The 26,598-nt window shown below is 42.1% G+C and overlaps 1 protein-coding gene and 1 pseudogene across 1 annotated transcript in view; both read left to right on the plus strand.

The window, feature by feature from the left end:
• Nucleotides 1-26,598, plus strand: part of Ccdc148 (coiled-coil domain containing 148) — a 162,615-nt gene that overhangs the window by 82,426 nt on the left and 53,591 nt on the right. The window contains exon 9 of the mRNA XM_042055372.1: nucleotides 13,186-13,304. Within this exon, the coding sequence (XP_041911306.1) occupies nucleotides 13,186-13,304 (119 nt within the window). The remainder of the gene's footprint in view (nucleotides 1-13,185; nucleotides 13,305-26,598) is intronic.
• LOC119819096 lies at nucleotides 24,747-25,187 on the plus strand (annotated as a pseudogene).

A 26,598-nucleotide genomic window follows, 5' to 3' on the forward strand; every position in this document is an offset into this window, starting at 1 on the left:
TTTTCACTTCCACCTGGGTGAAATCATGCGCTGCTTGACTCCCTGCCCTGGCTTGTTTCCTTAGCAATGACTTAGAGTCCACGCCTGACAAGAGGTCAGCTCTTTCAACTCATGTGTGTTTTTACTTCCTAACTGTTCCTGTGCGGACGGGCACGTGGGTTGTTCTCATCTCTCCATGGGTGCAAATAGTGCTTCTGTGAGCACGCCAACGTGGATGCCTCTGCACCACACCAGTTTTCTACTAGAGCCCCAGTCTTAGGATTGATGGGTTATGGGGGTTCTTGGTTCATCTCTGAAAGACCCTCCGTGTTGTCCCCTCCACGATCTGCCCTCCCCTCCAATGTGCACATGGTCACTTTATCATCCTCTCCAGCTCTTATCACCTTTGTCCCTTTCTCCCAGCTGCAGTGGGGTCACGTTTCTCTGGTGATTGGTAATGTGGAACACTTTCGTCTTTACTCTTGAGCCACCGCGGCTTCCCACTTCAGCAACACTGCACTTGGCCAGGATTACACTTGAACTCTATGCTCCACTGGCTAACCCCAGTGGGTCAATCTTTCTGGAACTACCACGACAGAACTGATCATAGCCTTGTCTATGGGAAACAATTTGACTTACTTCTAAGCAAGTCATTCTACCACAATGGTACTTTCTTCTCAGTTAACTTGGACAGATTTTCCTCATTCTACCGTTTCTTAAACTGGGATTGTGTTGGGCTTAGTCTGCTACGTTTGTACATCTTGTGGATCTCAACTTAAAATAACCTTACATGATTTATATGCTGGATAGTATCGATTAATAGTCCTTTTGAAGTCTGCACTGACATACCCGACTATCTCAAATCTAAATGCTCATGCTGTCGTTCTGTCTTTCCCTCCAGACCTATCTCTTCTTCCTGTTCTCACCACCAACGGACTCTGTTCTCCCAGGGCTCAGCCCAACAGTCATTGCCGATTCCTGTTTTCATACATTTACCTTCTGACACGGATAGAAGCTCTGTCTTTAAAATCACTTTAAAGCATTGCAGTGGCCTCTTGGTCTCCTAAGTTAGCTCCTCTATCCCCAACTCTTCTCTCTAAAATGTTCCACCTCCACATTCTTTTATACAAAAGCAGCCAATGCTGATCTTCATAAAAACTTCCTCTGCATTGTATCACCCCCGCCCCCCGGGCCAGAAATGTACCAACAGAGTTCCCATCCATTTGAAGTAAAATCCAAAGTGCACCAGTCTCAAAGGCCCTGTGTGCCTCGTCTTCCTCCCTGGGCGGTCCCCAGCGTGTGCTGGATCTCAAATCCCACCCCTTCCCACCTGCTTCTACTCTAGGTACAACCCTCTTCGTCCTCCATGACGTCTACACAGCCCTCTTAGTTCAGCAAAGGACCCACACTAGCGAGCACATCCTCCATGACCCTCTCCTCCCACTGTGACCTGTCCTCCTGGCCTAGTTTTGTCTCAGCATTTTTCAACCTGGCATACATATTTTTTAATACTACCATCACTTATTTTTCTAGAAAGCATGCTTATAAGAAATGGCAATTTGTGGTTTTTTTTCTTCATTTCTTTAACTCCCAGTGCATGGTGCGGGAACGCACAGGATATTGGATGGGTGTGTTTGCTGCACGCGCCACCTATAACCACTTAGCTGTACACAGCACATGCCTCGATGCTGAAGCCGAGAGGAAGCTATGACAGTCCCAGGGGCCCTAAGATGTTGAACGACCTTGGGCGCATTATGCAGACTGTGTGGGGTTTTGTGCTCTCAGTTGTAAAATGAAGTGTTTGGATTAAATGTTCACAAAAATCACCTGAGCCCTAGGACGTCATGATTGAACGACTCCGAGGCCCCATTACTTTTTAATCTCCCCGACACTTCGTGTCTCAAAATACAACATCCCTCGTATATCAACTCCCTTTCTAATGAACAGTGAAAAGAGAAATTAAACAAGATTATGAGCAAATTCATTTTAGCAGTGTCAACAGACGACACGATCATTATGTAATATCGCCCATCCTGAAAATAGACGTTTCCTCCTAAAGAAGCCATGACAGTTATTTTTAAATCCACCTGGCATTTCAATTAAGAATGAGATAACTAATGTGTTTACCCGAGAATACTTTCTTGGCTCATCCTATTATATGGACATAGAATACATCACAACAGAAAGCAGCTTATTGCCAATTTGTGTGGGAAGCTCTGCTATGAAGGATTGCTCACCCAAGTGGCCAAAGCGAGCACTACCTCAAATGTTACTTCTGCAAGCATGTAGGTATTAACTACTTCTAAATACTTAGTCGAATATCCCCACCCTTCATTCAGTGACTCCTGGTTTGTCTGGCGTTTTCCTTGACCTTGGCTTCTGGCTGCATTTAGCAAAGATGGGAGGCTGGAATGAAGGAGGGTGGTGATGGCCCTCCAGTTTCCTGCCCTGGTGGGTTGTGTTTGAGCATCATTCTTTCTACTAAAGGTCTCTGCTCCTGTCTGCTGCTCCCCCCACCATGCTGTCTCTTGTCTACTACAGGTGCCGAAGCAGCTCAGTGTAGTTTACTCTTTACTGTTTGGGCTCTTTTGGCAGGCCATTGCCACCTAGCTCCCAAGTCACGTGGAAGCGTATTCTTTTTTTTTCTTTTTTTTTTTTTGGTTTTTCAAAACAGGGTTTCTCTGCAGCTTTTTTTTTTTTTTTTTTAAGAGCCTGTCCTGGACCTAGCTCTTGTAGACCAGGCTGGCCTCGAACTCACAGAGATCCACCTGCCTCTGCCTCCCGAGTGCTGGGATTAAAGGCGTGCGCCACCACCGCCCGGCAGGAAGCGTATTCTTTCTCATGAATGCCTGGATATTTTTCTAGCCAGCTTTTCTTAACTTATCCCATATACTTTTTGCCTCTAGGCTTTTTCCCTTTACTGTTTCTGAATATCTTTTTCTTTCCTTCTTATTCCACGTCTTATAGCCACACGACTGTGTGGCTGACCCCTCCTTTGCTTGCTTCCTTTCCCCTTGCTCCTCTACTAGTCCCAGATTTCTCCCTGTATTTATTCTCTCTGCCTGCCAGTCCCGCCTACCCTTTCTCCTGCCTGGCTATTGGCCATTCAGCTCTTTATTAGACCAATCAGATGTTGACAGGCAAACACAGCTTCACATAGTTAAGCAAACGCAACATAAAGGAAAGGAATGCAACACATCTTTGCATCGTGAAGCAAATGTTCCACACGGTAAACAATTGTGACACAGCTGTGACCAACATTCTACAACAGCTCTGTGCCCCTCAACTCCTTGCTGCCTGCATTTCCACTCTCCCTTTCCCTTCAACTCTCCTGGGGCACATCTTTTAGTTTATCCTATTTTTTAACTGTATGTTAATTAGTAAGAATCACTGATATGAGAAATCGGCAAGAAATGAAAGGGATAGGAATGCTGACATATCTGTCAGCAAACCAAAAAGGAATTGGACTCAGTTAAATAAAGAGGCTTTAGTTCCCATTTGTTACGGATGGACATTTCAGTAAGTCAGAAGCTGGAACATATATTGAAAGGAAGAGTGACCTATCCTATTGGCAGCATTTTTAATGGAAGCTTTGTATGAGGCCTTTATAAAGCCTATGTCATAGAATTAAATCATGATTCCATGAAATGTTTTTTTTCTTCTTTTATTTTTTTGGGGGGGGGGTGCAGGGTTTCTCTGCGTAACAGCCCTGGCTGTCCTGGAACTCACTTTGTAGGTTACACAAGGTGGCAGAAAGCGTTATACAACTATAGACAAGATTAATACTTTATACAGTATTTTGCCATTGGGCTTGATACAAGAAGATAGTTTGAAAACTTCAGGAATGAATAGTAACAATGCTCCTTGATGCACTTCCTAAAAGTGTACTTTCTTTGCCTAAGTTGTAAAAAAGCAAACCTTTGTAATTACAAAGTGTTTTATATCTGTTGCAGAAATACAAACATACAAAATACTATGAAAAACACTCCAGACCTGCGTCACTTCCAGAAGTTTTTTTTTTTTTTTAACAGCAATGGTCTCAAACGTTTCTAGAAACATAAATGTATTATTTTAAACTTTATTTTCCCCTTGTCAATATTCATATATTTCCCCCTTTCCTATGTAGTATTCTGTTGGGAGCTGTGAACCCCCAGATTCTGAATTTCTTGTAAACAACTTGTTTTCCTTTGCTCTGAGACAGCTTGCAATTGCTCTGAGCACGAGACCCTCAGGAGTTCCTGATGGCAGAGGAGGTGGTTTCTGGTGTGTTTGGTTGGGGCAGGCTATCAGATAAGGATCCCTATAGCTGCCTTTGGATACAATAAAAGGGGCATTTTTGTTTCAAGGATGACCCGTGTCTCTGTCTGTCTGTCTTTGTGTGTTTCAATCTCCAGCCCCTTGCCTGGTTCACGAACTGTATGGCAATGCATAGAGCCCAGACAGGCGTGGTGAGCCACAGTATTCTTATTGCTTGTGTAGTGTTTTATCAAAGAATTCATTTGATAATCTCACAGTGTGGGATATTTCCCTTCTTGCCCTTTTCATTCTTTTAAGGCTATAATGAACAAACCTATATGTTGATCTTTGTCAATTTCCATGCTTGTTGCGCTTTAAAAGCTTATTTCTTAGTAATTAAGTTCTCTGGGGGGAGTCTTGTTAGTCAAAAGTTGTAATTATTTATGTGTGTAAATATATGCATGCATGTATTCCAGAGCACACATGTATAGGTCGCATGCATTCTGTGGCACACATGTAAGGTCAGATCACAGCTTACAGGAATTGGCTTTTTCCTTCCACCATGCAAAGCTCAGGCCACCAGAATAGGGGGCAGTTGCCCTTATCCACTTAGCTATCTTGCTGGTCCTATTTCTGTATTCATAGTCTGATACAATTATTCAGGAGAAAATGTATGGTAGTTTATTCTCTTACTAGCCGGGGATGAACTTGTTTATCAGTTTGTAGTTCAGAGTCTGAAATAGTCAAGTTTGGGGCAAGGGAATGTGTCAGAAACATGAGCATTTGGATTCTGGCCAGAAAGAGACCCATGAAATTCAAATAACCAGGTAGTTAGTTGTAAAATTGACTTCCTCTTTTGGATACCAAAGATCTAGCTTTGGTTTCCTCCTCATGTAGAGAGCTTTGATAGGATAAATTTCCTGCAAATTCATCACTGAAACACCTTTACAATTTAAATTTCATTTTAATAAGATGTACATGTATGTGTTTATGTGTAGGCGTGTACACTGGGTGCACAAAGCTACCTAGGGAGTAAGAAGAGGATTTCAGATGCCCGGCACCAGAGTTAAAGCGGTGATGGGCCACCTGGCCTGAACACGGGTCAGTAAACTGGGACCGTCTGTTCAGAGCAGCAAGCATTAACTGCTGGGCCACCATTCTCTCTCCAACCTGATGTTAGGTTTTTTGTTTTTTGAGACACGGTTTTATTGTTTAGCTCTGACTGTCCTGGAGCTTGCTTTGTAAACCAGGCTGGCCTCAAACTCAGATCTACCTGCTTCTGCCTCCCGAGTGCTGGGATTAAAGGCGTGTGCCACCACCGCCCAGCCTAATACTAGTATTTTTAAATTCAGAAATTTAAGTCAGTCTTAGGTCGAATCACTGAGATGTTGTTCTAGTACAAAGTACAGGAGAGATAACATTGACTGAAAGATTAAGAGTAAGAGTGGCTAAGTGTTCATCTTTAGCATCAAATAGCTTGATTTGGCTTTCCCAAGCAACTTGACTCAGAGGGACCAGGTATGCATGGTTTTGGGATTAATTACCATGTCCCCATGACATTATAAATTAGTTCAGTGATTGGTAAGGACTTGTATCAAGCTCAATGACAGGCTACTGTATAAAGTATTAATCTTGTCTATAGTTGTGTAACACTATCCCTTTCAGGAATACTGGGATTTATATGAGCTAAACCCCAGGAGTATTTACTTCAGTGCTTCTCTCCTATCTGCATTGTATTTCATTGCATCAGTTTAGCAGATGCGTTGTGGAATAGTACTTTAACTATGTAGAGCTGTGCTACATTTGTTTATCTGCAAACTATTACTTTAACTACGTAGAGCTGCGCTACATTTATTTATCTGCAAACTAACTATGTAGAGGTGTGCTACATTTATTTATCTGAAAACTATTACTTTAACTATGTAGAGGTGTGCTACATTTGTTTATCTGCAGACTAACTATGTAGAGCTGTGCTACATTTATTTATCTGCAAACTTTAACTGTGTAGAGGTGTGCTACATTTGTTTATCTGCAGACTATTACTTTAACTATGTAGAGGTGTGTTACATTTGTTTATCTGCAGACTATAACTATGTAGAGCTGTGCTACATTTATCTGAAAACTTTAACTATGTAGAGGTGTGCTACATTTGTTTATCTGCAGACTAACTATGTAGAGCTGTGCTACATTTATTTATCTGCAAACTAACTGTGTAGAGGTGTGCTACATTTGTTTATCTGCAGACTATTACTTTAACTATGTAGAGGTGTGTTACATTTGTTTATCTGCAGACTATAACTATGTAGAGCTGTGCTACATTTATCTGAAAACTTACTTTAACTATGTAGAGGTGTGCTACATTTGTTTATCTGCAGACTATTTAACTATGTAGAGCTGTGCTACATTTATTTATCTGCAGACTATTTAACTATGTAGAGGTGTGTTACATTTATTTGCAGACTATTTAACTATGTAGAGGTATGCTACATTTTTTATCTGCAGACTAACTATGTAGAGCTGTGCTACATTTGTTTATCTGCAGACTATTTCTATGTAGAGGTGTGTTACATTTGTTTATCTGCAGACTATTTCTATGTAGAGGTGTGTTACATTTGTTTGCTTTGCATTTGTTTAATTATGTAGAGTTACGTTGTGCTTATTCTGCCTTGCCTGTCTGAGGCACCTGAACGGTCTAATAAAAAGTCAAATGTCCAATAGCTAGGTAAGAGAGGGATAGGTTGGGCTGTCAGGCAGAAAGGAGCAGAAATGTAGGCTTGAGAAAGGAGGAGGAGAGATGAGGGCAAAAGAGAAGGGTGGATGCCTGTGGCCAGAAGCCAAGCAGCCACCACCCAGCCAAGACACGAGAAGCAGTGGAGAAAGGTGGGACACACAGGGAGAAAGAGAAAAAGCCAAGAGGCAAAATATAGAAGAGAAACAGGTTATGTTAACAGAGCTAAGGGGGCAAACATAAGATAAGGCCAAGTATTCATAACCAATAAGAAGTCTCTGTAATGATTTGGGGGAGCTGGTTGGTGGCCCAAAAGTAAAAGAAAATCTGGTACAGTGAGTCTTTATTTCCTTCCTAAAAGATGATACTAGATACAAAATGCCATTGTATAAGAAATGTCCCTTGCCTTCTAAGAGGTCATAAATCATGTGCCAGTGCAGAGGTGGTTGTACTATTATGTATTACATGTGTTAAATTAGCAGAAAAAAGTAAATGAATACGTTCATTATGACACCCAGCAGTGTTTTTATATATGATAAATGCTACATTGTTATATGGGGTGGCATTTTACAGGTCAAAAGGAGAAAGGATGGCTGCAAGTTGAAAGGGAGCTATCTAAATAAATTAGAAACCAGAAGATGAAATCACAGTTTGCTTTGTCTTAATGCTTTGTTGGGGAAAAGACTGAATCTTTTAACCTTTGTGTCCCATATCGTCTGCATGTCTGGTTAAGTGTTATGACCCCCTGCTGCAAAGTGATTAAAGTTCTGGAGATAATAACTCAGGAACATGGTACAGCAGTCTGTTTGTTCAAATATTCGATATCACACAGCTAGCCTGAAATTAGAGGCCAACCCCTTTCCTGTGATAATGCATTCGTTCTAAGCTTCTGCTTTCTATCTATAAGTAAAGTCTTATTGCATGGTGAATTTAATGGCTGTTTGACACTCGTCTAAGTTTTTTTAAGGTTAAACTCTGATGTATGCTTAAAGCATAAACACCATGCTTTCTAGCAGGATTGTTAATAAGAAACAAATTGTTTTTGAAGATTGCTAAAGGAAGATAGGATATAGAAACAATTTAAATGCTCTGGAAAAACTAGCATTACATTTTGATACATAACTCTGTGCAGAGACTATTTTCCTTGCTTTGTCCACACTTCAGTGGTATAAGTCTACTAAAATGACCATGATGGGGGACTCTGGAAAAGGGACCGCTTGCATCCAGGACAAATCAGCATCCCCCCCGAGGAGAGCAGGGCGATGAGAGCTTGTTTTGTTTTGTTAGAAACTTCATGTCCAAGAACTTGACATTCGATTTATCACTTCCACTAACTGTCTGAACAGCCTCCACTTGAATGTTTTAAAGATTACACAAGAAATCTAAAACCCAGCATATCTAGGCTCTGTGTCTCAACAAGTATCTCAAAGGTCTTGTTGAACATGCTTAGCCAGGATTTTAATTTGAAGCTTGCAGAGCCAATAATTCTCGATCCACGCTTTCTGCTCCTATTAATTGATGAGAAGTGAATGGAACACTCCTTGGGGAAGTACTTAGTCCAGACTTCACCCTCTTACAAATAAAACTGCTGGACCAGTTCCAATCCACAGCTGTTATTCTTGGGCCAGGGACTAGAAGTGTCTGCTCATCTAACAGTGACCATCCAAACTCTAGTGAACGCCAGACTCCAGACAAAGTACAAGGAATACGATGCTAAATAATAAAACCCGTATGGGAAATGCTGTGCCAAGAAAACAAACAATGGGGGGAGTGGGGGAGGGAAATGGGAGGAGGGGAGGAGGTGGAAATTTTTAATAATAATAAAAAAACGATGCTCTAGCAGGCACACCTTGCCGTATGTGGGAGAGGAGAAAGGAAGAACGGCTAAGAAGTCAGTTCTGAAGGATAAGTCTTAAAAGAGGGCCAAGAAGGGTTTCCCAATCAAAAAGGCAGGGCAGCACAACCCCAGGCACATAGCAAAGGCTCCCTAGACGGGGAACAATCCCAGGAAGTGCCATGTGAAAGAATCAAGGCAAGGAGCATAATGAATAATAAGCCAAGGGTCCTTGCTGCAGGGGAGCTTGCTGCTTGTTCTAGGCCTGACAACATAATGAGATGTCACCTCGGAGGTGAGAAGGGAAGCCATTCTCCTAGGAAAAGCTGTGAAAATGAAGATGTAAATAAGGTTGGCACCTTTTCTCCCTAGTCTTGGACAGCAGATATTTTTCCTGTAAATAGATGCTTCATATGGGCCTCCAGGACTGAGTTCTCCCTGTGGCAGTTCACCCCTCCAGATGTCTGTTGTGTCTGTTTAGAGGTATTGTGGGCATATCAGGATCTATTCGCCCAAAATAGACCTTCTGCTTCCCCACCCCCAGCCTGCTAGGAACCCACTCTTTCATTTCGGTTACTAATGCTTCAGTCTCACAGTTGCTAAAGCAAAATGCTAGGACTCACTGCTTGCTCTTTAGTCCAGGCCTTGAATATGCAAAGCAAAGCTTAACAAGCATGCGGATCCCACACTCAAGCACGCCTCACCCCTACACCACGCTCCAGTTTTTAGCCCAAGTGACCACCTTTGCCCTACATTTCTAGGTGATCTGCAAACTCCTTGGCACCTCGCTCTTCATTCTCCAGCTACCAGGCAGAACCCTTTCCATGCAGAGTCACACCTCGTCACTGCTGGATTGAAATTCCTTGTGTCAGAGTCACGGACCCCCCAGCTCTCCAGTTTGGACTCCTGCATTGACTTACCAACCAATTCTAGTCTCCTAGATTTACCCGCTAATTTTAGTTCAGTCTCATCTTGATTTCCAGAACATGAGAGTTCTTTCCTGACCAAAGCTATTGAACCCACAGCTTCCATGTCCCCCACTGATCTCTAGCTCCTCAAAGGTGTCTCGCCATCATCTTTCAACCTTTCCTCCAAAAGTCCCGTTGAAAGCATCTGAACACGACATCTAATAAAGACACCCGAACTCTTCAGAAACATCACCCTACTTATTTCCTTCTTAGGGATTAGCAGGATATGTAAGGACTTGTTTATTCATCTATTTCTTTACTGTGTCTTTCCTCTACTAAGTCCCAATTTGATGACAATTGCTATAAATACCATATTCCAAGTAAGTAGTATGGTATATGGCTCCAGGCATGTCCTTAACAAATATTTACTGAACAAATGAGTGCCAAGGCCAATAATGTTTTAACAGTAGACTTAAAGGTTAATGGAAACATACAGAAATACCAACTATTGATAAAATAAAAGTTGAAATGATTGTTTGATTTGATCCCTTGTGAGTCACCAGAGAAGGCAGCAGGTTTGCCTGGATCATTACTGACATAATTGGATTGACTACTTGCATAGAATTGCTCTTCCTTTCCCTGTTGCTTGGTAAATCCTTCCTCTGCAGAAGGCAGAGGTAAGAATGCTGTGAGCGGGAAATAATTTAGATGGAAAAGTGGAAAACAGCAAATCGTCTTAGATGTTTTAATGAGAAAGAACTTTGAATGGCCTGTTGCTACTACCATCCTTGTGGTTTTCAAATAGTCTTCCTTGAAGATTTGAGCTGGAGAGGTCTGTGTTTAACTGTATCGCAGAGGAGGAAGCAGCACAGACAGCTGAGGTGGGATGAAGAGGGGGCCGGTGGTAGGCAGGGAGATTTAAGAGTTGAGTCCTGCACACGGGGTAAGGATCTTTCTGAGTCTTTAGAGCATGTACTTATGACCACTGAAGGAATGATAACCCTTCCTCTCCTTGGTGGGATATGAAGGAAAGTTAGAACTTCCTCATGGCCTATGATGAGTGGGAAAGAGGAGGCCGGGACAGAGCAGAACAGAACATAGGGAATGTGTCTTGGAATGTTGAGGAATTTGGAACTATTGACCAAGAATTCATTGAAAAGGTCACTGAAGGTCCCACTAAAGCCATGAATTTTGTACCTACTCATACAATTGTATCATCAATCAAATGGTTATTCAGTGTTCTAGAAGACACTCAAAGTGCCAAGATTAGTAAATCACATGTATTGCAATCAAAAGCAGGAGAGAGGTTGTACTAGTTAGCAAAGCCTCATGTTGAGGGTCAAACCAAACTGTACTAGAACCCGGACGATGGAGGTGGAGAGGAGCCAGCTCTTGTCAAAGAGTCAGTTGCTATATAATTGAAGATTTTAGGAGTAGAGCACCAATGATAGCCAAATGCCAAAGGAGAACACAGGTCCATAGAAGACCTATAAGTATGGCAGCTTCAAAGGAAATTCGAATGTCTCCCAGACAGGCAGGGTAGGTTTGAGGTTATGACTCAGGTGCTGCAAGGCTTGACAAGGACCTGGGGGGGGGTGCCCTGGAAGGCCACACAGAGCACTGACAAGAACAGGCAAAGGATGCCACATTCAGACAATACAAAAATGAAGACTAGATGGAATTACATGTGAGAAAGATGTGATCGTGTTCTTAAAGTCATAGTTAATAGCATTCTGGGGAGTGCTTGTCGTTTGCTGTGTCAGAGAGTGAGCGAGCTAGCACGCTACCACAGGATTGTAGTCGCAGCAGGAAGGGGTGCTCTGACCTGTTGAAACTGTGAGAAACTTTCAGATCAGGTTTCCCCGGGCACAGCTCAGGATTGAGCACTGCAAATGATGAATGACGAAGGACTGCAGAAAGGGAAGGAGGAAGAACTGAGGTATGGAGGGAAGAAAGGAGGGATTAAGGGAGGGAAGAGGATAGCATACTCTCTGGTCTGCAAAAGGCAACACATCCAGTCCTATCAGAGACAGAGCTTTTAGCAGCCTGTCCGCAGGAGGAGCGCTGCTCTTTCTCCCAGGCCAATGCCAAGAGTAAGCGCATGGCAGTTGCGTTGGTGTGACCCAGGGGGAAGCTCTCTTCTGTCTCTTACGTGTGCTTTTTCAAACTTACTTTTGAAGTAGCAGCAGCACCTTGAGAATGAAAGATACTTTTTTGGAAAATAAAACAAAACAGAAACGTCTAAAGATCGCTTGTACTTGCAATGGAGATGCTATAATAATTATCCTACCTGACACTTGGGGATTCCTGGAGTTTATCACAAGGACTGTACTGCTTTTCCTTTACCCTCCACTCCCCCCCCCCCCCACACACACACCATCTTTGTTGCTGGCATCTTTCTGGTTTCTCTCTTTAAACTCTGTCTTGAGTCATGTTGAGTGGGTACCACTTTGTGCCACGTTCCCCTGCGGCTGCAGCATTGCTCTGGCTGTGACCTTCGACTGCCTCTCTAGGCTGCCTCTTGAGAGGCTCCCAGGGAGCTGCTAGGGCCAGCTGGGAAACCACTTAGCTTTTCATACCCAAACTCTCAGAAGACAAAGTGCCACACTGGAGGTGAGGCTAGCCAGCCACCCTGCGGACCGCTGCCTGCCACCACTGAGGTGCCACTCTGTCGTTCACTAGCAAGATCCAGTGTCTTGAGCCAGCAATATGGCAGCCTAGAGTAATAGAAGGAAGGGGCTTTTATTAGCTCGAGTTGCCTATGCACACTGTGGAACCCCGAAATGATTTCTCCTCCCTACCAAGAGTGCCTATTGCTTGCTTCCATTGAGAGAGGCAAAACGGGCTCCGGAAGAACAATGCCTTCCACATTCGTGAACCCGAGAAGCACGACCTTTGTTTTACCACATAGGTCGAGACTACTCTTTACCACAACCTTGTTAATTCGTTCTTTCCCTCCCTTCCTCCCGCCCATCTCCTGCCATTTCCCCGGGAGCATAAAGCTTTTAGCATCCGGCTGTCCATTAGCATAAATAAACCCACGCTTTTAAGGTAAAAATAGTTTCAAATGTTATATTTGCTAAAGACTGCATTACCATAAGAGAATAAAAATACTTGTAGGTAACTGGTAGGTCATATGCTTTAGAGGCAGAAACACACACTGTGTGTGTGTGTGTGTGTGTGTGTGTGTGTGCGCGTTTCCCTGAAAGTCGATGATTTCAGCCATAGATTAAAACCTAGGTCTCAGTACACACTACATTTCCACTTCAGAAACCGTTAACGGAGGAGAGTTCGAGACTTGTGCCTATATGTTTTCATTTATTTTTTCCCCCGTTGCCAATATTTTATAGGCAGTTCTAAAGCACAACCAAAAAAAAAAAAAAAAAAAAAAAAAAGCCCATCCGTCAGTCTGACCTTCACGTGTGAGCGATGATGTGATGTCGCCCCTCCTCCATGTTGTCTCGTGTTAATTCACATTTGATGTACCATTTATATGGCAGATAAGGAAATACTGGGCTGAGAAGCAGCAGAAGTGGCAAGACATGGAAACGAGAGATCTCCAGCGACTAGAAGAACTGAAGGCATTCATGGCTGAGCAGTCAGTGAAAGACAGAGAAAGGTAAGGGGGGGAGGGACTTGAGACGGTGATCCTGAGCTGGGGGAGCGCCTGCTGCAAGATGTTAGGATAAGCGGTAATCAGAGCGAGGGTCTTTCACATCAGATATCGCCATTCAATTTTTATATCTACAAATAGATAAAGCGATATATAGATAATATAGTTTAAACTCTCACTTTCATACTTAAATCTCCAGTTTTCCATTCCGGTCCTTTGATGGCTTCCTAGTTAAAGATCTCACGGAGGGTTTTCTGGCAACTGGTCGCCCACTGCGTGAGGGAGATGATGCTGGTGGCTGCTGTGACTTCATATCTTGACCCTGGAGGAGGAAACCATTATTTTAATAAGAAAGGGGTCCACGCACTGTGACTGAGGCTGAGAAAGGCAATCCATGATTATCCAGAGCTGGGTGGATGTTCCAGTGAACTCTGTGCACCAGATATGAAAATGTGCCCTAGAGTTTCCTACAATTATGTAACTGCAGAGCTGGGAAGGACATTTGAGATAATGAGCTCCGTCTTTTTATTTTATGAGTTACACCAAGAAATTAAAACAATGTTTTTTAAAGATTACCTTATCGGGGCCTAAAAGAAAACAGTAAAAATCCTAATTTGGAAAGGAAAATCCAAAAATGAAGAACTGCATTCCCTCTCAGGAAACCCCTGTTACATAAAGAGATCAAGGAGACAGAAAGGAAGTTTCTAGGGCTGAGGGAGAGTTCCTATGGAAGATGTTAGAATTAGAACCTGTCTGTGGAGTTATAGGTGCTCCTTGTCCCAACTGTCTCCTGGATAGTCATCATACTGTTTTCCTGGTATCTCAGTCCTTAAGAGTTGAGTATGGAACCAAGAGGATAGCAAAGCCCAAGCTCAAAGTCAGGTCAAACAACCAAAAGGCAAACAGCAAGTGAAGGCCAAGATACAAGTGGCTACCCTCGGACGGCTGTGATGTGTGACACGCAGCCCCCGAATAGCCGTGCACCAAAGGGCAATGCAAAGGCAAAGGTCAGGAGGCTGGTGGGGCCGTTTAAGCTCCCCCAGGAAAAGAAAGAGAGCCACGGGAACTTAAGGGGGACGGAAAGCAGAGCAGATGTGGAGTTCCAACATTTGGGGCGTGCTTCTAATAGAAACGGCTCTCATCGCGGGGAGCTTCTCCGATTGCAGAGCCATTTTCGGTCTTCGGCTTCCTGTCCTAGTAATTAGCAAGATTAGCTGATTCAGAGCTTCGGTTGAAAAGAAGAAAGCGAAAATCAGATTAGTGTGTATTACATAACAGGAAAAAATAGCCATACTGCAGCATAGCAAAAAGGGCTGGGAACCAAGTGCTGTAGCTCAGGATTTTATTCTTAACTCGGTTTTGAACAGTGTACGACCTTGGGAACATCGGTTGTTTACCTTCCTCCAGGCTCCGTCTTGTCCACTGGAAAACAGTGGAAAGCTGAAAAGCTAAAGAGCTGAGCACCTTTAAGAGTTGTGATACATATGAGTTATGTATGTATGTATATATATGTATATATACATATATATGTATATATAAATATATACATCTATCTATCATCTATCATCCATCCATCTATCTATCATCTATCTATCATTTATCTATCTATCATCTATCTATCATCTATCTATCATCTATCTATCTATCATCTATCTATCTATCATCTATCTATCATCTATCTATCTATCTATCTATCTATCTATCTATCATCTATCTATCTATCATCTATCTATCTATCATCTATCTATCTATCTATCTATCTATCATCTATCTATCATCTATCATCTATCTATCATCTATCTATCTATCTATCTATCTATCTATCTATCTATCTATCTATCTATCTATCTATCTATCTATATCAGATTTAAAGAATTGTGAAGCCAGTCCCTGCATACCAAGGAAGGGCTTTCAAATATGATATCTCCAAGATATAGTTCTCCACAAAAAAAAAAACCAAAACAAAACCTGTGATTTTGTGTGGGCTGCGGAAGTAGCACCACTGGAAGAAGGCTTGCATGACATCCACAGAGTCCTGGGTTCAGTTCTTAACACCACAAAAGCCAGGTGTGGTGGTGCATGCCTGCATTCTCAGCACTTGAGATGGAGACAGGAGAATCAGAAGTTCAAGGTCATAGTTTGCTACTTAGCAAGTTCGAGGCCAGTCTAGGACATGAGAGCCTGCCCTCCCCCCAAAAAAGGAGGGGGGGATGCAGATAGAAATGCAATTCTCATTCTCTGTTTTGAGATGTAGTCTAGCATGTAAAAAGCTTTCACTTTTGACAATGACCAGAACCTAGATTCATCTGTAACTGTTCTGGCACTAAGAAATTTGGTAGATAGGTAAACATTTTTTCTTTATTGGTATAATACAATAAAAATCATGTTTAATATTTTCACCTAAGGCACTTTCTTCACATAAGAAAAAGACCTAAATATTAGCATCCAGATTTCCCACCATGGTATGCAGATGTCTCCTCGAGAGTTTGATAGTTCTGCTCGATTACTTCATAATTGAATATGGAAGATGAAGGCTCACGAGACTAGCACATTCACCAAGAAATTGGTGGTTGAATAATATGAAACTTTAATTTTGCAGTTAAAGATAGCGGCGTGTTGACGGTTTCATGTGGCTTGACATAACAATGACATCCACATTTCATTTTATTCAAATTATTTTGTCAGTGTTTCCACTAGCCTTCTATGTTCTAAATACCCCATTTTGATCATGTTCTTGAGCACAAGAGAGAAGACTCCAGAACTGGGGTGTTACCATGAGAGCCTTGCTTTATCTTTTATAGTTAGGGTCTCTGTCATTTAGTTTGACATTTGTATAATGAATGCATAAATAGTATCTACTTCAAAAGATTACAAGTATCAGATCTATACTGAATGTCACTCACTGCTGGGACCATAGTAAGAACGTTTAATAAAAGTGATTTTTCACGAACTGATTTTTTTCTTATGACAAGACGCTTTTAATGGAGTTTTGTCAAAATATTTAGATTTTAAAATATTTTTAAAATATGTAGTAATAAAGCCATTCTTATAGAAATGAAACCATTTATATTAATGCAAGCTGTTCCTTAATGCCTGTCCTCATGCACTGTCTTATCTGGAATTCATTGCTATTACCAGCTGTTTAACAGAGTACATATATATTATCTATATATACCCAGACAAAAATACAAGTGTAAGAAAAACCAAACATCCTTCAGTATACTGCCAAATATAGTACCATTGTATTATTCAGCTAGAGCTGTCATAAAAAATGTGTTCACTGGGAGGTTTTGAAATCTGAGATTTATTTTCTTAGTTCTGGAGGCTACAAACCCAACATGGGCCAGGGTTCTGATGAGGAATCCTTCCCTGGCATTTAGAAAGCAGCCTCTGATGGAGGCTCACTGCATTGACTAGGAGGGACAAGTTCCTCCTGTAAGGACACTCATGCCCTGGTGAAAGGCTTCACCCTTTCCCAAAGCCACTGGAAATGAAGGCATGCACATGTGAATTTGCGGCAGACATGTTCAACGCAACTATCTGGAAGAAAGCAAAACGTGTTTGTCAAACTGAAGATTGTTAACTTAGCTATGTTTTGTTGCTGCTAGCAAATGATATCATTGGAGCAATTAGAAAAGGTACCCCGGTCTGGCAGTGATGTGTAGTCAGCCCCTGCTGCAGAAGGAAAAACTAGAAAAGGTTCTGCTCGGGGCTAGAGAGATGGCTCAGAGGTTAAGAGCCCTGACTTTTCTTCTGGAGGGCCTGGGTTCAAAAACCAGCACCCACATGGTAGTTCACAACTAACTGTCTGTAACTCCATGACCCGACACACTCACATAGACATACATGCAGACAAAACACAAGTGCACATAAAATTAATATATAAATAAATTTTAAAAGAATTAGTGATTATTTGTCAATTAAAAAAAAAGAAAAAAAAGGTTTTGCTCCTGAACCATGGCGCACACAAGCAAGATCCGGAGCAACCTTCAAATGATCCATGGTTATCCTCAAAACAAAATTCTGCCTGTGCTTTTAAGACAGAGAAAGTGCTGTTCATGCCTCTTCTGAAAACTACCCATGTAGCCATCGGGGATTTATATTCGTGAATGATGATTATCTCAGAACCAGTTGATAATGATTCATTCTTACCCTTTGATTGGCTACGCCACTTTATTATATATCACATTTATAATTATGCTTTTATATCCTTATGGACTCTTAATTAGATCAAATAAAAGCTGATCTGTTTATGCTTCCGCATGGGCACCATGCGGTTCAGTCACTCTCTTAGGCTGTCTAGCAGGACCAGTATTCTCAAAAATAGCTACTCTTATGTCCGTTTTCTCTTACATAATCTGTAGACTTTTTGCACTAAAATAATGTTAAGGAAAGCTGTTTGATATATACACAAAATCTAATCTCCAATCTAAAAATATGCTGCCAAAATAGCTTTCTGGTTCTTTTTTTTCTCTCAGGTTCTCATAGATTTTTTTTTCCAGTGAAAGTTTAGAAATTCTCTTCATTGAGGTAGACACTTGTGACCAAGAAGGTAATTTCAAGTTCCTGTTAGGTGAGAGAAAATGTCTGCCTTCAGATAGCAGCCACGGGGAGTGCAGAGGTATAAAGGCTGGGATGTTTATGAAGTATTGAAATTAATTAACTTTGGGAACTCATGTCATTGAAGATGAAGTCGGAGAAAGAAACCTCACCCTGAGAATGGTTGCTGTTGTTTTGTTGCTGTTCTAGTTTCTGTTATTCATCTTAGACAACTTCATCTATACAATCTGTCTTAATCATGCCCAACCCATCTCTCTCCTCTCAGTCCCCATTCTCCAATATGTCCTGTTTATTCTCTCTCTCTCTCTCTCTCTCTCTCTCTCTCTCTCTCTCTCTCTCTCTTTCTGTACCCACTAGACTGTTGACTGGTCTTGTTGGCTTGATCTTCTGCAGGGGGCTAAGAGGTTTTGTTTATTTGGTTTTTGTTGTTTGGGTTTTACATTTGCTTGTTTTATTTTGTTTTGTTTTTGCCCTTGGTTATTTTTTTAAAACTTATTTTACACCCCATGTTTTTTGCCTGTAATCTTCCATCTGTATCTTTGGCCAACATTCTGAAATGACCTTTTTCACTATCTTATTTCTGAGTGGCTTTTGTCTTATTTTTTACTGCCCTAACAATAAATCAGTAGCTGTTAGGATACTTTTGTACTTTCATAAAAAGGTGCAAAATTCTGGCACTTTCTCGGAAGCTACTAAACCCAGCTATATTTTTAAAAACATTAAACCAAAGAAAAGTTTATGTATCACAAAAGGCCCCTGTTCCAAGTATTTGCCTCGGCGGTCTTTCAGTAAGTTTATAGAGTTGTGCCACCACGGTGACAGCTAGCTTGTCACTGATTTCTGTCACATCTAGAGCTCTCGCCTGCTCACTTGTCTTGGTGTCTATCCCACTTCCAGCCACGAGCCACCAACCACTAATCTCTTTCTGCCACAGTGAATTTGCCTGTCCTAGACATGTTAGACAAATGGGATGCATCTGTGTTCTCTTCTGGCATAATGTTTTTGAGGTTCATCTGTGTATCATCGATTTCTTTTTTTTATTGTTGAAGATTATTTTACTTTGATTCTACCTTCTGTTTTTCAGAGCCATATATTTTCCTGTTGAGAACAGATAAATATTAAGTGTTATTTTTAAAATCATTGCTCAAGAGCCGGGCGGTGGTGGCGCACGCCTTTAATCCCAGCACTCGGGAGGCAGAGGCAGGCGGATCTCTGTGAGTTCGAGACCAGCCTGGTCTACAAGAGCTAGCTCCAGGCTCTAAAGCTGCAGAGAAACCCTGTCTCGAAAAACCAAAAAAATAAAATAAAATAAAATAAAAAAAATAAAATCATTGCTCAAAATTTATATGTAATACGATATCAGCTCCTAACAGAGCTCACTCACTGTATCCTCCCCATTTGAAGACTAGGGGTTCCTCGATTTCTCAATAACTGACCCCAGTTTCTTCATTAGGCCCCCAGATATAGGGTAGCAAAGAAAAAAGGAAACTTTTCCATTAAAGCTACCTCCAGGGCTGGGAGGCTCGGTGAGTGGACTGTCAGCTTGCATGAGTATGGACACCCGAGGTGAGATCTCTGGAACCCTCTTTAAAGCCAGACCGTTATATACAAAGCCAGTGGCCAAGATAGAGACTGGACACTAGAACTGACCCTGTTGTCAGGGTCGCTGATGAGCCAGCCCTGAGGGCATGAGAGCAGGAGAACTGACATCCCACCTTCCCAGCATGTTCCCTACAGCAATCCAGAGAGAGGACCCTGTGCCTCGCTGGTTGAAAGAGTACAGCTGACCCTGACAATATAAGCAAGAAGGACCTGGATCTGAGGGCTTGAGAGCAGGAGATCTGGCCCTGCTCCTTGCTGCCTTCCGCAGTGGGTGAGCTGGCCGAGGCAGTGCCAGAGGGGTCATCCCAGCAGTGACCATGAGGCAAAGCTAGCCATCTGACCAGCCAGCCCATCACCAGGCCCAGAAACAGGGATGAGTTGGTTTAAGCTATCGTCCACCAAATCTATTAACTGTTGGGGATGTGCAGGGGATGAACCCACAGATCCAAAACAGCAGGATCTCTAACAACAGAACAACAACAGGATGTCCAAGAGGAGCCCCAGTGGCAGCCCATTATCAGTGGTACAGCAGAAACCAGAGGCCTTGAGCCAGACCAGTAACTTGTGGTAATAAACACTTGCAAATAAAGATGAACGGACTAAAGGGTAAACTGTGTGCACACTACGGTGTCCATGATAAGATTCTTCTTTCCTCCCCTCCCTCCTCTTCCTCTTCATCTTCTCCTCCTCCTCATTCTCTTTCTTCTTTGTTTTGTTTCTTTATTTTGCTTGGATTTTGTTTTTTCTTTTAGATTCTGTTTTGTTTAGGAGGGAGGTTGTAAGGGCAGAGAAGGTGGTAGATGCGAGGGAAGGGAGAGAAGTGAGAATGTGTGAAATCCACAAAGAATCAATGAATGTGCAAAAAAGAAGCTAGAGGCAGGAGACTCTGTGAAAGCTCACAGCCCACTCTGCCTGGAATAAGCAGTGAGCAAAGACCCTGTCTAAACAAGGGCAGAGGAGAGGAGCAATATTCAAGGCTTCCCTCTGGTGTCCATGGGCGCACCATGGTGTGCACACATCTGTATCCTTGGGCAGGCGTGCACACACGCATGTATTTAAAAAGTATCTCAATCTCTCCTTGCAGAACAATGCCATTTCAGATGCTATCTTTTGGAAGGATACAAACCACAGTATCTGTTGGTGATGGAGCTTTGGATAGGATGACTGACTCTCTTAATTACCTCAGTGTCCAGTCCCTTTCCAGGGTGCAAAAACAGCGATGGAACCATAACATTCTGGCATCCACTTAAAAATATGAAAAGCAACATGTGGAATTGATTTTTAATAATCTGCTTAATTCAATAACTACCCCCAAACATTATAGTTTCAACATATCACCGATATAAAAAAATCATTAATGAGGTATTTTACAGCCCTTTCCTCATCTGAAGTACTTAACATCTGGACTGCATTTTATACTTTGAGTGTACTTAAATTCAAACCAGTCACCCTCAGCTGCAGAATAGCCGCTGTCATCAGTGATGGCCATTGGATCATAAAATGACGTGTGCAGTCAAACTCGGCAGTCTCCTGGAGGAGGAGAGCTGGGTTGCAGCTGCCGGCAGACTGCCCGCTTTAGAGAACTGGTATTCCGCTAGGTACTTACTTCGAAGCTTGCTTTTGTTTGCCCATCCTCCTGCATCTTTCTGGGTCTTCACTGCCCTTGCCCTGATGCCCTTTGTGTCTATTATCTCTGGTGGGGGGCCAAGGAATCTGCTGGTGACATAACCGGTCTTATCCTTAACGTCACCTCTATTACCACAGTCCATACATGGACATCACCCATGTTCCTGATAGTCCCCTCTTAATTCTTTATCCTTCCAGAACCTGCTAGCTCCTAGTATTTGAAGAAACTGGCTTGTGCTCCTAATAAGACCTTTTTAGAACTATGAGAAATACATGCTTTTCCATGTTCTCTGGACAACTCACCTGCTCTTGTGTCATGTAGGGCATGGCGCATGCCAAATGCAGGGCCTCTCTGGACTCAGCTTATTCTAGAGCATTGAGGAATGAGTCTGTGCTGTTAGGTTTTCCATTCCTGCACTTTTCCCCCCCCAGCCCCACCATCCCAGCCAGGTTCACTAAGGAGCAGAATCTGGAAACTGTTAGACATTGCTCTTTCATCAGTGGAAAGGCTGCTAGGAAATGTTTCCAGGAAAAATCAATGTGTGAAGTTAATATTTTCTAAGTGTTTAATTTATATATAAAGTACCTCAGGTACTTTCTTGGACACTCCAAGCTCCTTGTCTTTCTGAGACTTTCCCAGCTGCCCTTGCATCTGGCAAGACCCCTGCTCCTCTTGGCTCTTTTCATTCAGATACCACAAACCTGGGACTCCCCACCACCCAGTAGCTAGGAAGAGCCCTGCTCCCCCATGGAATACCCCCAAGTCCTCCATTTCCCAGGATTCCTCTCCTACTTTGCAGGACTCATGACACTCACTTTTGAGGTAGAACCCTCACTCTCTCCTCAGGGTGCCCTGTCCTCACTACCCCAGGACTCGCTCAACCTTCTTTGCGGGAATCTGCCTCTTACTTTGCAGGTGGAAGCCAAATCATTTTCTCTCTGGCATTCTAAGCTCGCCATCCAAGGACCTGTAGCCAGTGTCTGCTCACCCTGCAGAGGGAGCCCTTACCTACCCTGCCCTATAGTATCTCATCCATACCATCTGAAAACCTATGCCAGATCTGTATCCTTTGCCTGTACCATCCAAGGACCTGTAGCCAGTGTCTGCTCACCCTGCAGAGGGAGTACTCACCTACTCTGCTGTCCAGCACATCATCCATACTATTGGGAAATCCAGACTCTCAGAAGCTATGCTTTCTTCTAACTGAGCTAGAGTCAACCCAGAGACCCCATCTGTGAATCAGCACAGAATGGTCGCAGCCTGAGTTTCAAACATCTCCTAGCTGATCCAAAAAGCAACCAAATCAAGGTGACAGCAGACACAAATCAAAAACAGGTGAACTAGAAACACTTGTCAAAAGTCACAGCCAACAGCTTAACTCTAGATACCCAAGTTATCACAAAAAGACAAGCAATGAAAAAAACAAACAAAAACCAAGACCCTACATTCTCCCTGATCACCAGTTCTATGATGGCTGTGAGAACAACTTAGACAAAACATAGGACACAGAATTCAAAAGAACAATTATGAACATAATCAAAGAGATTGAGCATGTGTAAATGCCTGAATGAACTTAAAGAGGGCAGGAAGAATATCCTGATTAAAGCCCAAGGAAACAAAACACAAAAAGCAGCTGAATGAAATAAGGAGGGAAATTCAGGATATGAAAATATAATTCAAGAGAGAGACAGAAATGCTAAAAGAAACCCAAAGTGAAATGCAGCTGGAAATGAAAACGTCAACAAGTATAATAAAAAAAATGAGTGAAAATATCAGGGGAAAGCCTTATCAACAGAATGCATCATGTGCAAAGTAGGAATGTGAGGAGATAGGACCTGAAGACAAGGTAAAGAATTAGACCATTCAATGAAAGAAGATGACACATTTTTTAAAAGTTTTATATAGACTACGCAGTGAAAATATCAATGCTACGAATTTATAGGCATTAAAAGAGGAGAAGAAACCCAGGTGAACGGCCTACAAAATAAATGTTTTCAAAAAACTCATAGAAGAAAATTCCCCAAATCTAGGAAAAGAGATGCTCATCCAGGTACAAGAGGCATGGAGAATGCCAAGTAGACAGAACAGAAAGCAACTCTTCATGCAATGTTATAGATAAAACCCTAAACGCTCAAGGCAGTGAAAGGGTATTGGGAGCTCTAGAAGAGAGGGCTAAGTCATATGTAAAGGTGGGCCCAACCGGATAACCGTTTCTTTCTCAATGGAAACTTTAAGTAAAAGCCAGAAGGTTTGAAAACTTGGAGCAATGTGCTTCAAATTCTGAAAGACCACAGAGGCCATCCCATAGTATTTTACCTTGTGAAACTATATGTCAGAAGAGAAGGAGAAAGAACAACTTTCCACGATAAACAGGCTAAAGAAACTTCTGACCACTAAGTCAACCCTACAGTGAAGAAGACTAGAAACAAAACCTCAGACTGAAAAGAAAGATGGTCAAATATAAGAGGCTTTAGGGAAGAAAAGAAATGATATCAAGATAGCTGCCCTGAAAAGTACAGCAAAGCAAACAACAGACCCCAAATAGAAATGACAGCAATTAATACAGATCTCTCAACAATAACTTTGAATATTAATGGCCTCAATTCTGCCATGCAATGACACAGGCTAGCTTACTGAATTAGGAAAGAGAGCCCTCCTTTTTGTTGTTCTCTTAAAAATATGCCTCACCTTCAAGGCTAAACACTACCTTGACGTGAGAAGATGGGGAAGAGTGTTGTAAGTAAACAGTGCCATGGCAGGGATCTCCATCCGAGTGATTGACAAAACAGACTTCAAGCCTAGACTAATTAGAAGAGATAAAGAGGTGCCTCAGGTAGGGTTTTCTATTGCTATGAAAAGACGCCATGACCATGGCAGCTCTTATAAGGGGAACATCTTATTGAGGGGACTTACACTTTCAGAAGTTCAGTCCATTATCATCACGGCAGGGAGCAGGCAGATGTGGTGCTGGCGGAGTAGCTGAGAGTCCTACATCTTGCAGGCAGCAGGAAGTCAACTGACACACTGGGCAGTATCCTGAGCACAGGAAACCTCAACGTCCACTGCCACAACACTTCCTCCAACAAGGCCATGTCCAGTCCAACAAAGCCACACCTCTTAACAGTGCTCCTCCCAGTGAAATTATGGGACTCAATTACATTCAAATTACTGCCAAGGGACACTTGATTCCCGTAAAGGGAACAGTTCCCCATGTGGACATTACAATTCTAAACGTATACATACCAAACTCAGGTGCACCGATATTCATAAAATAAATACTACTGGACATTAAACCAAACCCAAAACACCAACAGTAGGTGATTTGAGTCCTCCACTTTCACCAATAGACAGATCATCCAAACAATAAACAGAGAAACATCAGAGTTAAATGATGTCTTTGACCAAATGCATCTCATAGAAGTCTACACAATATTCGACCAAAACACGACAGACTTTCCATTATTAAAACCCATGGAAATTTCTCTAAAATAGACTGCACAGTGGATCGCAAAGGCAAATCTCATCAAAGTTAGGAAAATGAAGTAAGTCTATGAATTACATCTGGCCACACAGCTGAAGATCCTTAGCAAAAGAAACTGCCCAGTCTCGTGAAAATACACAGACTCCTTTCCAGACCTGGCCGAGCAGGAGGCGCCATCATGGATGTTGACATCCGCCACAACAAAGACCGAAAGTTTCAGCACAAGGAACCCAAGAGCCAGGACATCTACCGAGAAAGATGAAGCTTCCTGGCCTAGAAAACATGACGGCTGTGGTTGTGGGGACAGTCACAGATGATGTGAGGATTCTCGAAGTGCCCAAACTGAAGGTGTGTGCACTGCGGGTGAGCAGCCAGGCCCAAAGTCGCATCCGCAAGGCTTAGGGGTAAGATCCTCACCTTCGACCAGATGGCTTTGGAGTCTCCCAAGGACCATGACACTGTGCTCCTGTTTGGACCTCAGAAGGGCTGAGAGGTGTACCGGCATTTTGGCAAGGCCCCAAGAGCCCCACACAGCCACACCAAACTCTATGTCCGCTCCAAGGGCCGGAAGTTTGAACGTGCCAGAGGCAGAAGGGTCAGCCGCGGCTACAAAAACTAACCCTGGATCTTACTGTTAAAAAAAAAAAAAAAGCTCTGGATGTTAAATAAAAAAATACAGACTCATGGAGTCTCTAATCAGCACACTGTCGACTGATAAACAGGTCCTTGAATACATGACAAAGGAAATTTTTAAAATCTCAGAATAAATGAAAAGATAACATACAAAAAATGTTCTGAGACACAATAAAAGCTTTCATAGCTGTGGGAGCTCACAGCCAAAGTTCTAAAAGAACTCAGATACTGGTGGAGCACCAGAAGTGTGTGGGAAAACCTAAACAAACCAAGTTGCAAAGCAGTAGACATAAAATTAACAAACACCAGGGCAGAAATGGATGTGAAATAGAAGCTTTAGGAATCAATGAAACAAGTCAAGCGCTGATGGTGCACGTCTTTAATCCCAGCCCTAGGGAGACAGAGGCAGGTGGATCTCTGAGTTCAAGGCCAGCCACTCTACAGAGTGAGTTCCAAGACAGCCAGGGTTACATAGTGAGACCCTGTCTCAAAAAAAACAAAACAAAAACAAAAATATAGCAACAACATAAAAGCAATCAGTGAAAGAGTTGGTACTTTGAAAAAAATAAATGGTTGATAAATCCTTATCTAAAGTAACCAGAAGAGAAAGAAGATCCAAATTAATAAAATTAGAAATGAACAGGGAGATAGCCAATAAGTGCCAATCATATTTATCCATGAGGGCATATTTTAAAACCCATTTTCCACTAAGTTGGAAAACCTAAAAGAAACATGAATTTCTAGATGCCACTAACACACAAATTTAAACAAAGATGAGACCAATAATTTACCAAATCTGCTATAAACAAGGAAACTGAAGCTGTACTTTTAAAGAAAAATATTCCAGCTAAAAAGTCCAGGTCCAGACGGGTTCACAACAGAATTTAACCACCTGTTTAAACAGCCACAACTGCTACTTTCAAATCCTTTTAAGAAGCCAGTATCACCTTTATACTCAATTCAGATAAAAACAAAACAACAAACGAAAACTATGGACCACTTTCCTGATGAACACAGGTTAAAATAATCTCAATAAACATTGGAAAACTGAATTTACACACAAACATTAAACATCTCCTTCAACAAGATCAAGTTGACTCTATCTCAGAGATGTAGGAATGGTTCACTATACATAGTTCAATAAATGTAATACATCATCTACAGGGACTTAAAGCCAAAAATTATATGATCATCTCTATAGATGCCCAAAGGACATCTTGACAAATTTCAACATCCCTTTATGATAAATGTCCTAGAGACAGTAGGCTTGAAGAGAACATACCTCAACATAACAAAGGCTGTGTACAACAAACCCACAGGTTATGACAAGTATCATGCTATTTGGAGAAAATCTTGAAGCAATCCTATTCAAATCAGGACCAAGGCAGGGCTGTCCA

Source organism: Arvicola amphibius, chromosome 7, assembly GCF_903992535.2.
Source record: "Arvicola amphibius chromosome 7, mArvAmp1.2, whole genome shotgun sequence".
In the NCBI taxonomy this organism is placed as follows: Eukaryota; Metazoa; Chordata; class Mammalia; order Rodentia; family Cricetidae; genus Arvicola; species Arvicola amphibius.